General features: G+C 41.0%; 1 protein-coding gene across 5 annotated transcripts in view; it reads left to right on the top strand.

The window, feature by feature from the left end:
• Positions 1-16584, top strand: part of ALDH3A2 (aldehyde dehydrogenase 3 family member A2) — a 26537-nt gene extending 9953 nt beyond the window's left edge. Inside the window, exons 7-10 of one of the 5 annotated variants that reach the window (XM_023735529.1) lie at positions 3171-3337; positions 4883-4982; positions 11028-11120; positions 14321-16584. In XM_023735529.1, the coding sequence (XP_023591297.1) occupies positions 3171-3337; positions 4883-4982; positions 11028-11120; positions 14321-14373 (413 nt within the window). In that variant the 3' untranslated portion in view covers positions 14374-16584. The other 4 variants (XM_004380981.2, XM_023735528.1, XM_023735531.1 and 1 more) reach the window with 4 other exon arrangements.
• The last annotated feature ends 1427 nt before the right edge of the window (positions 16585-18011 follow it).

Here is an 18011-nt window from a genome sequence, read left to right as displayed (position 1 = left end):
TTTAATAGTTTAAAAATAATTTATTAAATTATTTAATATATGTATTAATAATTAAACTATTAAATACTACTTTCTGGCATACTGCTTTTATTATAAACTATTTAATAATGTATATATGTATACATGTTTAATAATGCCACCTGTGTTGTACTTGTTTTTCAGTATTTATACATATATTCTCTAATTTTTTTTCTTCCTTACAACCCTGAGAAGCAGAATAGAACTCTGTGTAATTATTCCCAGTTTATGGATGGGAAAACAGCCCAGAGAAGGAACTCGCTTAGCCACAATTCCACAACTAGCCAATGGCCATACTATTCCAGAAATAATGTTTTGATCTGTTGTACTTGACCTTACTATTTATCTTCTTTGTGTTTTTTATTTTTTGCCATTAATATATATACTTTTGAATTTTAAACACATTTTTCTAAAATAACATACAAGGTGACAGAAAAATTCCAGGCACATTTAGTTGGCAAAGAAGCTGCGCCCCAAATCACTTTACTTATGTGATAGGATTCTGCAAGTTACACAAAAACAAACAAAGGATTTAAACAATAAGGAAGAATACGTTCTCTCATAATGAGCAGTCCTGAGGTGCTCCAGGGCTGGCTAATCATCAGAGTCTCTGATTCTTCTGTCTTTCTGTCCCCCATCCTCACCATGTGACTTTGTCCTCTACTGACGGCTGTCTGCATCTCAGGCGTCACAAACATGTCTGTAGAAAGTCCACTGGAAGGAAGGAACTGTCTGTTTTGTTTTTCTACTTAAGAGCAAGGAAACCTTTTCCTCCCGTCTTCTCCTTCTATCGTATTGGCCAAAACTGGGCCACATGCCCACTTCTAGGCAGGAGCGTATTATCCAATAGGCAAGGTAAGCATGGACCTTACCTTGCTTACCAGATCATCTGTAGTGAACAATTTCACGTTTTTCACCACATCAAAGATTCTGCTTCTAAGAATGGCTGGCATCTGTTTCTCTCCCAACCCCACAGCACCTTCGTACAGAATCAAAGCCTCTTTTCAAATTTACAGTCCCTGACAGGGGCGATGACCCAGTAAACTTACTTGTGCTTACTTACTAATCTTTAGTGAGCAGTTTCACTACAGATGATCTGGCGAGCAAGGTAAGCACAGTGCTTACCTTGCCTGTTGCATAATCTGTCCAAGCTTCTAGGCTAATCAATGGCAAGAGGAAAGGGTGATCATAGATAACTTAGACTAATGATTAGCTTAGGACTTTACCCTGACCTGGAGTTAGGGTCACCTTACCTGAGCACATGACTGCAAGGTAGGGTGGGCACCCAAACGAAATTAGTGCTCTGACCCCAGGGAAGAAGTGGAGAGTGGTTTTGGGATAGCAGCTTATACTTCTGGAGTGGTACTGGAAAGGTCATGCCAAGGTGAGCTAGTAGGAAGCTAGATAAAGGAAAAGAGCACACTGTTATTGTCAGGTATCTTCTCTTTTAGTTGATGATCCATTTTGTTTGCAAGGTCTTTTTGAGTACTGCTGATTGATGACTTGGGAGTCCCTGGGTGGTGCAAATAGTTAATGCCCTCAACTACTAACCAGAAGGTTGGTGATTCAAGTCCACCTAGTGGAGCCTCAAAGGAAAGGCCTGGCAGTCTACAGGTAGTCCCCAACTTAGGACAGGGTTCCGTTCTGACGACTCCTTTGTAAGTTGATTCTGACATTGTTAAGTCGATTTTGACGTAAGTCGGATACTTCTCTTTTTTTTTTTTTTAGTTTTCATTATTATTGCCTTTTATTATCAGTATCTTTATAAATCCGATCTTTATTTGCCTTTGAGAGTTGGAAACATTACATAAAAACATTTGTGAGTGAACATTTGAGAATGATAACATCAGCAGATTACACACTGCAGTGTTGTATGTAATACATGCTACTAACAATAAGACATACCAAAACAAGGATGGTTGTTAAGTGTGGTTTGGCATAGTTCGAATGCCTTGTAAATCAGGGACTGCCTGTACTTCCAAAAAATCAGCCTTGAAAACCCTATAGAGCATAGTTCCAGTCTGACACACATGAGGTTACTATTAGTCAGAGTCGACTTCACAGCATTTGGCAAGTTGGTGACTTATATTTGTATGGATGCTGGACACTCTGCAAAGCTTCTTCATCATCCACTTTGCCCTCTTTCCTAATACATCTTCCCCATAGCAGACAGAACACTGAACTAAGGGTTAGGGAGTTTTGACCATTTAAGTATGTTTTCTTAATCTGTAAAATGTCCTCACAGTGTTAACAGAGTTATAATAAAGGGTCAGTGAGATAATTTGCATGAAGAGCGCTTGTATCGAGAAGAAATGGTGTTGATTTGATTTCCAGAGAGACTTGCCCACAAAAAGATGTAAACATAATCTCCTTTTAAATATGCATAGGCCACCTATTCCAGTATGTATCTGCCCCCTCCCCCTTTTTTTAATGTTGTGAAATGACATTTATTTTTCTGTGAAACAGGGATATAACTGTAAGCCTGAAAAACTGCATTATGTGAAGCATTCAGAAGATTGTTGTTATTTGGTGCCTTTGAGCTCTTTTTTTCTTTTTTTTCCTTGTACTTTAGATGAAAGTTTACAGAATAGAGTAGCTTCTCATTAAACAGTTAGTACACATATTGTTCTGTGACATTGGTTACCAACCCCATGACATGTCAACACTATGCCGTTTTCAACCTTGGGTTCCCTATTACTAGCTTTCCTGTCGCCTCCTGCCTTCTAGTCCTTGCCTCTGGGCTGGTGTGTCCCTTTAGTCTTGTTTTGTTTAATTTTTGGCTAAAGGGTGAACCTCAGGAGTGACTTCATTACTGAGCTAAAAGGGTGTCTGGGATCATACTCTCCGCATTTCTCCAGTCTCTGTCAGGCCAGTAAGTCTAGTCTTATTTTGTGCATTAGAATTTTATTCTCCATTTTTCTCCAGCTGTGTCTCCTGTTTTGCACAAGGATTCCAATTCACATGCTCGGAGACATTTAATATTTGCACAGGTTAATGCACATACTTAGGACTTTTTTTTCCCCAAGAGATATGACTTGGGTGGCAGTGGAAAAGGAATGGATAGGTGACCTGATGAAACAAGTGTCAGATGGGAGTTCTGCATTTTTGTCTTCTATTTCAGCATTTTTAGTTTCCTTTTATTTCCTTTTTAGCCCCAACAGTACTTACTGACGTTGATCCTGAGGCCAAGGTGATGCAAGAAGAAATTTTTGGACCAATTCTTCCAATAGTGCCTGTGAAAAATGCAGATGAAGCCATAAAATTCATAAATGACCATGAAAAGCCCCTGGCTTTTTATATATTTTCTCGTAACAATAAGGTAAACTTCATAGAGAACAGCTTACTATCATAAGCCACTATCATAAATCATTTCCTTTTTTGCTGTAAAGCAAATAATGTTTTATCTTGTATAACATTAGAGTTCACCAAGTGAGGCTTATTCATAGATTACTGTCTTGGGTAGTGAGGCCCTAACGTTATTATCACTGTATCTTTTCCCATACTCCCTGGGGTTAGATTTGAGTCTGCTGGGGTGTCACCAGTTTTTGACTCACAAACATGTCCTGTATGGTTGAAAAGAGGTAAATGTGCCAGCATTAGATGCTTTTCTGATGTTTATCCACAGGGGCTTTCCAGTATAAGATCATTCCCCTTTTACCTAAGTGGCATTGACAGATACTCAGATGCGGCTGTGTAGGACAGAGATTTCTGGCACTGTCATGTAAGCAGTTATAATATCTTGGATTTCAGTTTCTCAAATTAAGTCACTTTGTTGTTCAATGTGGTGGAACCCCAACAGGCTGAGCAACTTGGAGGACTGCTTCATGGCTCATTTTTCTGCATTGCTAGTACTGGCTGCTGCCGAAGGGGTAGTGGCCTCAACGTGGGAAAGTAGGTTCAGGAGCCCTCCCTCTGAAAAAAGGGAAAACTGAAAGGGGGGGGTGGGGAATGGGGGCAGTCAAGGCCTGAGGAGTTCATAAACAGCTGTTTTTTGAAGAGCTTTTGATGACTCCGTACAGGCAGTCATGTGACAGCTTCTGGAGCTTGAGTGCTGTGGTGACACAGATACTACAGGTATCTGAAGTGAGACCAACTGTAAGGCTCAATAAAGAATGGGCTGTTAACAAAACAGTGGTCTGACATGTGAACTCATCATACATAATGTAGTGTAGGGGGACCCTGAAGTCTAAAGTATTACTGGCCAGGGTACAACTCGGTGAGGGGCTGGGGAGTGGGGCACTTCCTAGCAGTTGAGTCATCTGAGGTGCTACAGTCCATACCTGGCCTTAACTACCAAGAGCTCTCAAGGGCTTGCTGGCACCCAGGTGAAATGACATAGACCAGGAAGTGTTTTTGTGCCTACTTGAGTATTAGGTTGATGTTTATTTCTTCAAAAATAGGGTGCTAAATCTGAAATGTTAAACATTTTTTGTATTTCATGAAGACCAAAAAAAAAAAAAATCTACTACTCATGTACTATAATTTAAGATACAGAAAACATTAACCATTTTTAAAAACCGAAATGTAATCTGAACTGCCCCTTATAAAAAGCCTTTTGCTGTTTTGCGTTTGTAAACCTATAGGTGGTGATTCAGTTAAAAGCCCTGAAGATTTAAGGCTGCTTCACTTGATGTATTAGATGTGCTTTTTAGGTGTTGGATATATTGCTAAATTGAGTCACAGTTTAGATCACTTATCTTTTAGGTCAGGTCAGTTTGTTGATGCCAGAATAGACACCGTATCCCCAGACTTGAGACTCCTCTGAAGCACACAGGTAGAGGACACAGCCCCTCTCTTGAGGAGCTGTGCCTGGGCCCACGGTCAGCTGTGGTCCTGACCTAGAAAACTTTGTTTTGTTACCTAGTTGATCAAACGAATGATTGATGAAACGTCCAGTGGCGGTGTCACAGGCAACGATGTTATTATGCATTTCACACTCAGTTCTCTACCATTTGGAGGAGTAGGTGAGTATTACCTTCTTTTGTCCGTGGTAAATAAAGCACCAACATTTCACAGATAATTTGTCCGGGCTGTTGAAGTTAGCAGGCTGCTGCTACTTCTCATCTCTGCTTGATTGTCCACTCCTATAGAGGCCTTCCTGACCACCAGTCCCCCGCCCCTGCCAGCTCCTCCAGCACAGGGTGCATCTCCGTCCTATTGCCCGCTTTCCTTCCTTTGTAGGACTTAACACAATCTGTAATTATTTTGTTCATTTCATTTGTTTATTTATTTATTGTCCTAGATTTTGGGGATTTTTTTGTTTTTTGGCCAACGAGAAAGTCTCAAATTAATTAATAAGATCTCTCTCCCTCGTTTTTTAAATGAGGTAGTGAATGAAAGATTCAGCGTGCCACGGCATAGACAGCAACCAGAAGGGTTTTCTAGTGTCCATTTATTTTCTACTCAAGGTGACATTAAGTAGTAATCAGTTCTTAGCCCAGCCCCCTTCTGGGAGCCGCCTCTCCTTGAATTGTTTTGCAGTCTGAGTAGAGTCAGACTCCCCATGTCCTAGGGAGGATGAACAGAAAGAAGTTCACACTCAGTGATGCTCTGTGGACACAACCTGTTCCTGCTGCTTCTCCCCTTGCTTCCCTCTTACACCTGAGATGATGAACCATGATGACATCTTATTTCAACTTCTTATTTTTCATTTGGGTGCTGGTTTTCTGTCTTCTCTAATAGAGATATTACAAAATAACAAATGTGTAAAAATTCTCATAACCAAAAGCAAACGACGAAAGCAGATGGTTTAAAAGCTTATGCTTTATTCCCTTCCTTTGTCATTGCTTAAATAAGTTACTCCATGTAAATGAAATGGCCCCACACTCTCAGTGAGCAAGTCACCTGTGCCTAGATTAAGGGAGTCTCACCCCTAGCCTGCTTCCCGTGACCCACCCAGTGCCTGGCATGTTGTGAGGGACAGGTGGGGAGAGACCTAGTAAGTGGGTATTGTGGGGTTCATCTAGAAATGATGGCCATGTGGACTACGGTGGTGGCAGAGGAGACAGTGGAAGAGAGTGGGTATTTTTGAGGTTAAGCAGCAGAATTTGCTGATGGAGTGGGTGGGTATGATGGCAGGGAGTGGGGGAGGGGAGGGAAGGGTGGTAGGGACGAAGAGAGGATGGCTTCTGGGATTTTGGCTGGAGTAATTATAGTTTCACTGCCCACATTTTTACAAGATTAGATTAGACTCTGTTATCTCCAGTTCCTCAGCTGAGCCCACAGGATTCTAGCTTCCATTGTACCATTGGGGTGACTGTGGGAGGTCACCAGAGGCCTCCTAATTGCAAATCTAGTGACTTGTTTTCAGACCTTATCTTACTAGACTAGATAGCATTTGGTATTGTTGACACCGCCTTCTTCTTTAAAACAAAACAAACATTTTTCCCTCTAAATGCAAAAGGAATACATGCTTTTTTCGAAAACTTGGAAAAGATAGAAGAGCCCACGGGATAAAAATTTGAATTACCTGTAATCCCACTGCTTAAATATAACCACTGGTGTATGTCCTTAACCTTCTTTTCTTTGCATGTATATGCACACACATATACATAAATTCATGAGTTTTTTCCCCCAAAATAGTATCTTACTATGTATTGTTTTCTAGCCTGTATGTGACAATGTAGGCTGAAAATCTTCCCATGTCAGTATGCTTCTACCTCATGATTTTAATAACTGCATTCTGTTCCATCATACGAATGTTGCATATTAACCAGTTCCTGTTATTAGATTTTGTGATTTAAAATTTTTCTCATTGAATATGTCTTTGTACAATCTCTGATTATTTCCTTGGGAAAAATGTTTACAAGTACAATTGCTATATTAAAAGAGCTTTTACATTTCTTCAAAATGAAAATGCTTTTTTCTTCTAACTCTTAAGAGTAATATAGATTCAGTGGTGAAAAAAACATTACAGAAAGTTATAAGAAAAAATATAATCACTTCTCAGGGATAACCACTATTAACATTTTGGTATATAGTTTAGATTTTTCTTTAAAAATGTATATCTTTAAGGCTTTTGATACTGTAAAAATGGTGTGAGGATGGAAGAGAATCAAGATCAACATCAGCCCAAGGCTGATCCCTGTGAGGTGGAGGTCAAACATACCTCTACCCTCCAATCTTTACCAATTCTGACACCAGCTGTCCCTCCCACTGCACTCTACTTCTCTGCTGGGTTTGATAATTTTTTGCAGTGGCCGCACAGAACTCACAGACCATGTTCACGATTATGGGGTTTATTAGGGAAGTAACAGGTTACAATTCAGGATCAGGATCAGGAATGACTCAGGAAGCAGTTCTTCAGTGGTCAGACAGCTCCTCAGCTGTACACATGAGCAGGCCTCTCCCTTGGCCCCTGAGCCCCTCTGACTGGCCTCTGCCCTACTCGGGCAAGTGTTACAAAGCCCTTTAGTTCTGCCAATAAGTGCCCAGAGGCACCCCACTCTACCAGAAAGCCTCCTGCTCAAAGGTACTCAGCTCTCTCGCTTCATGGGTCAGCAAGCCTACTGTAACTGCCTTGCTCTGTAGGCCAGGAAGCCCACCACGCTGTCTCGCACTGTTCTTCTGGTTCTGCTGCCGCCATTTCTCTGCTGCTGTTGCTGCTGCTTGCCATCTCGAACCGTCCCCAGTGTTACAGCTCTCTCTCTCTGTCTCCTGGGTCTAGGAGGTTCTCAGCACAGGGACTCTGGGTCCAAAGGATGCATTCCACTCCTAGCTCTTCTTCTTGGGGGCAGTGAGGTCTCCCCTTTCCACCTCTGGGATGGCTCATTTTAAGCCTTGTGGGATGGCTTATCTGACTAACCCCCTTGTTAGGATACCATACACCTTATTTGCATGGTCCTTCCTTCACGAGGGTACCATGCACCTTATTTGTATTATTAGCAAGCTGTCCAATCTCCTTGGTGGGCCACAAGCACCTTATTTGCATAGTCCCTCCTAGTCATTTGGTGGGAGTTACAAGTCCATGGCTAGAATGGCCATACAAAAGCAATCCATAGCACTGCAGATTCGTATTGCCAAATTTCCCTGTAAAGTTGGGCCATTTTATATCTCCATGAGCAATATATGAGTGATTGCCCCATAATTATCAACACTGGATATTTCCATTACTAAATGGCTAGGCAAAAAACATGTCTCATTTTAGTTTGTATTCCTTTCATTATTAGTGAGGTTTGAACTTTTCTCAGTTAGTTCTCATGAATTTTCTGTTCATGTCCTTTGCTTGATGTTTTTGTTCACTTTTCCTTATTGATATGTAAGTACCCTTTTTATAACTAAGAAAATTAATTAAATGATCACATCTGTAGCAAATATTTTTTTCCAGATTGCAGTTTGTCTTTAATTTTGTCTGTGATTTGAAAATTTATGTAGTTAAACCTGTGATGCCTTTTGCTTTATGGTTTCTGATTTGAGAGTTAGGCTTAGAAAAGTCTTCTCTACTTCAGCATTATATGACTATTCATCTGTATTTTTTTAAAATTCTCTAATGGTTTGTTTTTTACATTTAACCGTGGAGTTATTTTTTCTCAAAGAGTAAAACAATTATGCTGGCACCAGTTTTTTTGAATAATTACTGGTTTCATTGATCTTTCTGGATTTTTTCCCTCCTTAATGAGTACCACAGTGTCAATTACTATAGCTTTACAGTTAGCTTTATAGCTAGGATTTAGTATGTGCTTATTATATGCCAAGTACTGTGGTTGAATACATGGGTTTTGGAGACAGTAAGTAGTAGTGCCAGGAAGTGAGCTCAAGTTGCCTGTCTCTGAGACCCATATATTCAACCAATCCAATATTTGCTCTTCAGGACACAGTACTGTTTCAATATCTGGAAATAAAAGGCCCTTATTATAATTTTGAATATTTTCTTACCTATTTTTATGAAAATTTATCCTTCCAGATGAACTTTAGAACCAGTTTTTCAGTCTCTTCTCCCTCTTTGCCCACTTCCTTCCCATACTCAAAAAAAAAAAAGAAAAGAAAAAAAAATTCCTTTAAATCTCCCTGGGATTTTGATTGAAATTGCTTTAAATTTACAAATTATTTTGGGAAGAATTTGTATCTTTAAAATATGGAGTCTTATGGGAACATGTTATGTCTGTTCATTTTATACAACTCTTTCATGTTCTTCTGTAAAATTTTTTAGTTTTCCTTCATATTGTTTACCTTTCATATTAATTTTATTTTAAGTGTTTTGACATACTTTTTCTTGACACCCTTTTTTTTATTTTTTAAAAAATATACAATATACAATATTTTTCAATTCAACCATTTTTCATGTGTATAGTTTAGTGATATCAATTATGTTAATTGTGTTGTGCAACTGTCACCAGTAATCATTGCCAGATTTTCAATCATAATGAACAGACACTTACTGCTCCCTAAACAGAGACTCCTCTTTTCCCTCTCCTGCCCACTCACCACTGGTAAACTTTGTTTTGTATACATTTGCCTATTCTAGATATTTCATATAAGTGAGATAGTATTTGTCCTTTTGTGATTGTTTTATTTCACTCAGTTTAATGTTTTCAAAGTTCATCCATATTGTAGCATGTATCAGGACTTCATTTCTCTTTATGGCTAATATTCAATAGTATGGCTAGACCACGTTTTGTTTATCCATTTATGTGTGGATGGGCACTTTCTTGCCAAACTTACTCTTCCTTCACATTATGTTTTCTGTTTCCTTTCTCCTTCGTCGTGTCTTTGGTCAGCTCCTCCACCTCTGCCCTCCTTAAAGGTCAGAGTTCTCAGGGTTCTGTCATCGGTCCTCTTCTTACACTACACTTGCTTCCTAAACAGTCCTTTCCTGCAGCTCTAGGCACCACCTAACTGTTGATGACACACACACTGCGGCCTGGCCTGCTGAACTGCTCACTGGCCTTCGGGTGTGTGGGTCTTATCCTCTGCCATCCACATACTCTTCTCTCTACTTCTGCCCTATTTACCTGCCAGTCCACTGTACACATAATAAAGTAGGAAAAGGAAAACTGTTACAGAACCTGGATTTTTAAGAGTGCAGAGATTTACACTTACTTATTATCACCTGGCTTCATAACCCTGTCACACTGGTCTCCTTTGCTTTCTATGGCCCACCAGCCACTCTGCGGGAGAAAGATGGGGAAGTCTGCTTCCATAAAGATCATAGCTTTGGAAACCCTATGGGACAGTTCTGCTGTGTCCTGTAGGGTTGCTATGAGTCGGAATTGACTCGATGGCAATGGGTGACTCCATGGCAATGGGTTTTTTGGATTAAAGGAAGCAAGTGGATGAGCAGGGCCATGGGTAAATAAAACCACATGGAGCCGTGGTACAAGAGCACATGTAGCATTTAGAGTCAAACTGACCTGGGCCCACACATTGGGTTTGCTACCTACTCTCCATGGGATCTGGGGCTGATTACATGACCTCGCTAAGCTTTTTCCTTTCTGGAAGTATAGGTGATAGTACTTTACTCAGTAAGGTGGTAATGTTAATTTAGTTAGGTATGGCTTTAAACTCTTAGCACAGTTTCTGGCATAAATGAGAGCCACTACCCTAAAGAGCGACAAACGCTTGCCCTACTGTTGGTTAGTGTTCTGTTTGATAGGGAGATTAAATTTGCTGGGGAACGCTAGAAAGGAGTTCTTGAAAAGAGGTACTTCCACTGCCAGAGAAGTTAAATGGGGGCATCCCAGGCAGCAAGGAGTACATGTGGGTTTTCTTGGTCAGTGTTGAGAAGGACCACGCTCAACTCTTGTGTCATACCTACCAAAAAACCAGTTGCCGTGGAGTCAACTCTGACTTATGGTGACCTCACGTGTGTCAGAGTAGAACTGTGCTCCCGTAGGGTTTTCAATGGCCAGCTTTTCAGAAGCAGATTGTTAGGCCTTTCTTCTGAGGCACCTCTGGGTAGACTCAAACCTTCAGCCTTTCAGTTTGCAGCCAAGTGTGTCAACCATTTGCAGCACCCAGGGACTCTTGTCATACCTACAGTGAAGCCTTTTTGTCTGTTCCCTTGATTTCAGGTTCGAGTGGGATAGGAGCTTATCATGGAAAACATAGTTTTGATACTTTCTCTCATCAACGTTCCTGTTTATTAAAAAGTTTAAAGAGAGAAGGTATTAACAAACTCAGATATCCTCCCAACAGCCAGTCAAAGGTGGATTGGGCAAAATTTCTCATTTTGAAACGGTTTAACAAAGGAAAACTCTGTCTTCTGATGCTCACTGTCTTGGGTATTGTAGCAGCTGTGCTCATCAAGGTAAGTCTCCAGTGCTCATGAGGTGTCGGTGTGAGTGGCTGCCACATGTATTTTTTTCTTCTGCCTTGGGAATTCTTCTACTTTTATAAATGAACCATATCTCAAATATTAACTGTTAGAGCTGCTGGCCCACTACCTATTTTTGTAAATAAAGTTTTATAGGAACACAGCTACACCTGTCTGTTACTGATTGTCTTTGGCTGCTTTCATGCTGTGATGGCTGAATTGAGTAGGTGGAACAAAGCCTAGATGACCCACAAAGCCTAAAATATTTGTACAGAAAGTTTGCTGACCTCTGGCCTAAGTTTAAAACACTGTAGAACTTGCTTGCAGAATTCTGAGTTGGCTAGCCTTCTGATCCTTTAGCTTTCGTTCTGTCATTTTAGTTTCAGTTTTGTTCTTGAATATGCATGAAATCAGCATACCCTGGAAATGGAGGAGAGTGTTCTGTGGTGGAGGGTAATGGTGGTGAAGCAATTTTGGTGAGGAATATTTATTAGGCTGGAGTGTTTTTCCTCCAAAGTTGACTACCAGATAAAGGTTGTCTTGGGTGGGTAGTTGTTATAGAGATGGGCTTACAAAGAGGCCCTTGTGATAGCTGCCTTCCTAAAGCAGTTTGGGTATCTTTCAGAGGAATGAGAAAATCCATGACAATGAAAGTTAAGATGGAATGGGGAACTAACCGAATTGTGTTCTTTGAGCCCTCAGCTGCTGACTGAGGAGGTTGAAACTGTTGACAACGTTTGGGAAGAGAGACAAGAATACAGCATTTAACATCTATTGGAAATAACTGTATTTATATTTATATTTTGTTTAAAATTTGAAAAGGGGTTGGATCCTCTTATAATATCACAGCTTCAATGGTAATATGCTATCGATTATATCACAATTTAGCGGAATTGACGATTTCAGTTGCATTTGAAATCATTTGGGTTTTCTCAGAAATACCAAGCTGTGCTGAGGAGAAAGGCCCTGTTGATTTTTCTAGTAGTTCACAGACTGCATTGGTCCAGTAAACAGTGGTGAACAGCAGATTTCAAATCCTTCTCTGTAAAGAGCAAGGTAGGAACGCCTTGTTTTCTTTTTATATGTAAGGTGGGCCAAGTTGGGATATGTTTTCTTTTAGTTACATGTTTTGCTACAGTTGGAGGCCTTAGGGGTTAGTGAAAGGAGAATGTTTAACTTATCTCCAAACATTTCAGACTTTGGCCCAGAGTATCCGAGTGTTAAAACTCGCCTTAGTCACAAATTTTAATAGAAGGGGGCTTTGCTGGAAATCTAAGAGAAATGTGTAGAGGCAATGATTTACCTGAAGCACAAACCATTTCTGGAAAAAGGACAGCCATGATAGTGAGCCCTCTTACCCTTCTACATCCACACAGCTCTCCTGGAGGAAGTGCCATTTTGACACTGACCTCTTTCTCTTTTTTGTACACAATTTAAGAATAATCTTTTGAAAATGTCTGAATCATTTTTTGTTTTGTTTAAAAAAAAAGTTTGACTTTGGAATTCATGGTAGCAAACTTAGTCAAGACTTAGTAGGTTAAGGATTTCAATTCTACATCTTTCTGAGGCTGTGGATATGGTTGGAGGCGTGCTTGGTTCTGTTGTCTACCTTGCTCTTTTCCCAAGACATTCTTCCTCCAGCCTAATATGCAGCTTCCTAGTTGGGACAGAATTCCTCAGCCTCATGGAAAAGATGGAGAACTGGGATGAATCTACGCTCCCCGCCTTGCCATATTCCCAGGAAGGCCCCCCAAGTGCAGTTGCACCACGCCAGACAGGCTGGGGCTGGACCGTGAGTCCATTTAGAGTTCACACGAGGGTTTGGCAGACTGATCTTTCTCTGTTAGGGTCTAGAGAAGCAGCAATGTATAAAAACATTTAGCTGAGGATAAGAAAATGTGGCTTTGATCCCTGGCTCTGATACTGACTTAAAATGACCACAGGCAAAGCCTTTTCTGAGCCCTTTCTAGGCCTAGCTTGCTCATCCCGAGGCCACTTTCAACTCCAGCTCTCTCAGTTCTCCTTACTGTTAGCTGATGTGTTAGCTGCTCCTATTTTGTGGGGTTCAATCTGGAAGTAAAGATTTGGCTTTCTTTTCCTCTTTGTGCTTCTTTGGCCTTCTCTTTGAGCTTTTATCCTCCTTTTGTCAAGTCATCTTTTATTTGAGAGAAATGACTCTGAGACAATATTGCATATTTTATGAGGAGTCTTTATTATAATAATCGATATTTTTATGAAATTGCAAACATTTTTCTGAAATTGCCCTTCTACAATTAAGAGTTTACTTCTTTTGTTATATACTTTGATTTGATTTTATTAATTGGCTTTAATAGAATTAGAATAGATATGGAACATTTTAAAATGGGAAATCAGAAGCAGTGATTACCAGTCTAAAGGGAGCATATCAATCTCAGAGGAAGAGAAGTTCGAAAAGCTTACTCTGTATGCATTTTTTAAGAAATGTAAGTACACAAAGTAAATTTTCAGTAAACTTAATATAAGCTACAAAAAGCACTATAGGGGTATGGATTTAAAAAGGTTGAGAAATATGGGATGTTAAAGTTGGTTAATGTCATTAGGTCTTTGAAAATTAAATATAACATTTGAACTTTGAGGTTGCAATAGCACCACTTCAGTCTCCATAGATAGGAATTAAATTCAATACTGCTTTTCAATTTTAGAAATAAAATTGTTCCCAGTTTTCAGATTTCATGTAGAGACTTCAGCTTCCTAGTTACAATGTTGGGAAAGTAAATGAGGATTTTCAACTCCTATCTCTACTGTGATATTGTCTCACACTGGACAGAATACAGCTTCCATCACCACGTTTTGCTGCTGCTGCTGTTTGAGGGAGGACATAGGCCTTTATTTTCAGCCCAGACTTCACTTATTTCTTAGGGATACATAGGCCTTTTTTTAATAAAATACATTTAGAGTCTCTTAAGACAGGAGGTATTTGTTAGAGTCTTGATATTAAATGCATTTTCCAAGACTGGTTGGGTGGGTTTTTAAACCAGCAGAGTAACCTGGATTCCTTTCTCTTCTCTCTAGGCTGGATACTACTGAAGAATGATCCTGTTCAACCACCTACTTGCCGCTTCTGAATAATTCTTTCTATTAAATGATTAATGAACCAATAATTTTAAAATTCTACTAAAAATAGTAAGAAAGATAATGCAGATGCACTGTGACTAAACCTAAAAATTATTGCCACTCATGATTAATAAAATTTGCCATTTCAGCCAAATCCTAACATCCCCCAATAGTAAAGGTACCCAACAGCATCTGTTCTAGATCGTGCTTACTCAAATCTTAAACCTTTGGGGTAGAGGAAGAGAATGCATTAGGCTAAACCCAGACTGTTTGTGGGTGTAAGGATATCACAGGCCTATTCAGTGAATTCTTCAGTTCATGGGACACCTCACCTGCTGCCCTGGCTGCTGCCGCAATTGCTCAAGGAAGCTTTTCAGAGCTATGTTACCCGATAAGGTATGGAGGCTGGTTTTGTCAGCACTGCTTAGGATTACCAGCATCAAAAGAGATGAGACTAGATTTTCCCAGCTCCTCTCGAGGTTTGAGGCATTAGAACTGTGTGCGGCGGCCTCTTATCCACTGGGACTTGAGCACCTGGCCTCCAGAAGTTGGCTCTCTGGTCAGATATGCCGTCTGATGCATGGTCTCCATCCTTTCTTATCCATTCTTTGTCCTGAGTTGTGTGTGGTTTGTGGAATTCTGTGTTGTGGTTGTCCAGAAGTGCTTTTGGTAACTAATGTCACTGAAAGCATCTTGTAAATCTAGGGCTCCCTAGAAGACACTTGCCAATTTCCTGCAAGTTATCGTCTGTCATTCTTACGGCTTTGGAGGTGTAGAATTCCACATCTTATCAAAACTAATAGGCCTTTTTAAAATGCTGTAATAAAAGTACTTATGAAAATGCTTATATTCTCTTAGGACCCTAAAGTTGCAAGTGAGCAGATCTGCAAGGACAAATCTCTAGGTTTCTTATTTCTGTAGCACAATGCAAGTAGATTTCACCTTTTATAACTTCAGATAGATCCCTTTTGGAATTAATTCATCCTACAGAACTTAAAGTGGGGAAACCATTTCCTCTAACAGGAAAGAAGCCTTGGATATTCAGGACTTTGGGGCTTGAAAGTCTCATGGGGCAGATGGTGGATCAGTTGGAGAAGTTTGGAGAATAACCATGATCCATTGCTGTCGGGTTGATTCCAACTCTAGGTGACCCTGTAGGACAGAGTAGAACTGCCCCATGGGGTTTCCAAGGCTTTAATCTTTACAGAAGCTTACTGCCACATCTTTCTGCAGTGGGTTCGAACTGCGGACCTTTCAGTTAGCAGTGCTTAACCCTTGCACCACCAGGGCTCAATAATAACTGTGAGCCACAGCAATTGATCATACTGAAGGGGATGGAGAACATAGTAATAGGAACTGCAAATGTGGAGTCAGTAGCTCCCCAGCAAGGTAGAAATTATCCTCTTTCAGAGCCTCATGTGGCCAAGACCTGAGGCACTTCAGCCAAGTTGGGAAAGTACTAAAAAGAATTGGGCAAGTGGAACCCGGCCCTTTCCTCAGGGCAGTATTATGCTTCACAACTCCTGGCTCCAGGGGCTCCCCCTTGCTTCCCCTCTACATTTGAAAGCAGACTCAGCCCGCTCAATGAGAGACTATAATTCTTCATAGAATGTAAAACCAAAGGGCTATCAAAAGTATGTTACGTTCATCATTATCACAGTAGGAAGTGTTAAGAGTGTTACCCTAATACTCCCCAGCGTATTTTCTCCTTGTCAAAATGGGCAACTGAGAGCTTGATGTAACTAACGCCATGATGAGCCTGTAAGTTTTTTTCGTTTTTCTTTGCCTTCTACTTGTCGCATACCTTTGTTAACAACTTTGTTTTGCTCTGTCCGGCCACCTGTGGTTTATGAACCCCCACAGCAAGATTAGAGCCCAGATGTCAGATATGTATATCTTTAGCCTGATAAGGAAGTGTTCAGTTCCTTCTCTCTTTAGTATGATAGAGTCCCTTGTAATTACCTTGTAATGAATAACAACACTTCTAACCTTTGTAAAAATCATATATAAGCTCTAATGTAAAAATGCTTTTTGCTGTCGGATCCCCGTTGGTGTACACCTCCTAAATTAAAACTTTCTCACTCTTTCTGACTTGGAGTATGTTTCACTGGCTCGACTGTTCCAGGGCATGGACCATATTTGGGTAACAAATTTTTGGCACCCAACATGGGGCTCAAATTACTCAGGCCCTGGTTCCAGCTCCCTAAGGACTGAGCCCCTGGGAAGGACCCGGGAAGAGAGAAGGTGCACCCCTCCTCAAGTTGTGGAGGTCTCTCAACCTGTGGTGGCCCAGAGGTCTGGCGATGGGGGAGGACTTCACGGCAGTGAGCTCTGGACAGAGGGAGAAAGTTTCTGTTGGCCTTGGTAGGTAACTGGGCATCGGGCAGTAAATCCTCTGTAAAAGCCACAGGGGCGTTGGTTCTCACAGATTCCCTCCAAGAATGGGTGACTAGGTCCCTTGAGGTTGGACGGGAGACCGGTGAGATTCCCCATTTCAGGTGGGTAGCCATGGAAGTAAGGTTCCGCCTGAGAGTCCACTAGGAATTGGACTTACTTAGGAAGGGATTCCCTAACTAGGAGACATCTTCAAGGTTTATGTAATCAGGTGTGGCCTCAATACCAGCTCCCCGATGGGGTTAAATGACCTTTAAAATGGTTTTAGAGATTTTGGTATCATTATGAAGTTGATCTATTTTGTACTTGAACTAAAAAGTGGGATGAAAAGCTGTATGTAGAATGTTTTATGACTTTATGGCATGAAAAAAGGATAAAGCCTCTGTTTTAGTCCCTCTTGTGCAGGTGAATGATGATGACGGGGTAGGAGATGAAGAACCAGAGGATGTTCTTCTCATTCCTCCTCCTCGAAAAACCCCCTCGACACCCATTCGTGACCCCTCCCTGGTGGTATCAGAAAATGAGGATGAAAGGCGTTAAAGGGGGGGCGGAGGAGGTGGGACAGATGTGATCTCCCTACCCCATACTAGGAGTGGTGTACAGTTTGGCCTAGTTCCCCCAGGAGGGCTTTACCCACTCTGGGAGGTGGCAGTCCCCGCTACAGAAAGGCCCACCTCAGATGATGTGGGTCCCTAATCCGTTCCCAGCTTCAGATTTGTGCAATTTGAAGTGAAACTTTCTGGAGTATTGGTCAGACCCATATGCCATGACTGAATGCATTTAAGGTCTTTACCAACAAAGATCAGGTAAAAGAGGCCAAGGAGAGAAAATAAGACCAGGACATGAAGAAACAGGCCAGTCTACTGGCTGCTGCTCTAAGATGGTCTGGAGGAAGGCGACAAGATCAAGGTAAGGGTGGGCCCCAACTAAAGAAAAACCAATGTGCATTTTGCAGAGAGGAGAGACACTGGAAAAATGAGTTCCCCAAAAGAAAGAATGGAAAAGGGCCAGGCAAGATTGAAAGGGGGGAGAAGCTTTTTGAAGGAATTATGAAAGAGCAGGAGGAGGACTCTGAATGACGGAGATGGGGAGACAACTTTTGATTTACTTCCAACCAATCCCCTGGTAAAAGTTACGGTGAGAGAACAGCCAGTAGACTTTTGGCTGTACCGGAGCAGCCTTCTCGGTATTCACCCGGTAGCCTAAAGGGACTCCCTCAACCAGCAGTACTCAAGTTGTCAGGGTGACTGGAAGA

This window comes from Trichechus manatus, unplaced genomic scaffold, assembly GCF_000243295.1.
Source record: "Trichechus manatus latirostris isolate Lorelei unplaced genomic scaffold, TriManLat1.0 scaffold00080, whole genome shotgun sequence".
Classification (NCBI taxonomy): domain Eukaryota; kingdom Metazoa; phylum Chordata; class Mammalia; order Sirenia; family Trichechidae; genus Trichechus; species Trichechus manatus.
The sequence above is the reverse complement of the archived record's forward strand: the minus strand, read 5'-3'. Positions and strand labels throughout refer to the sequence as shown.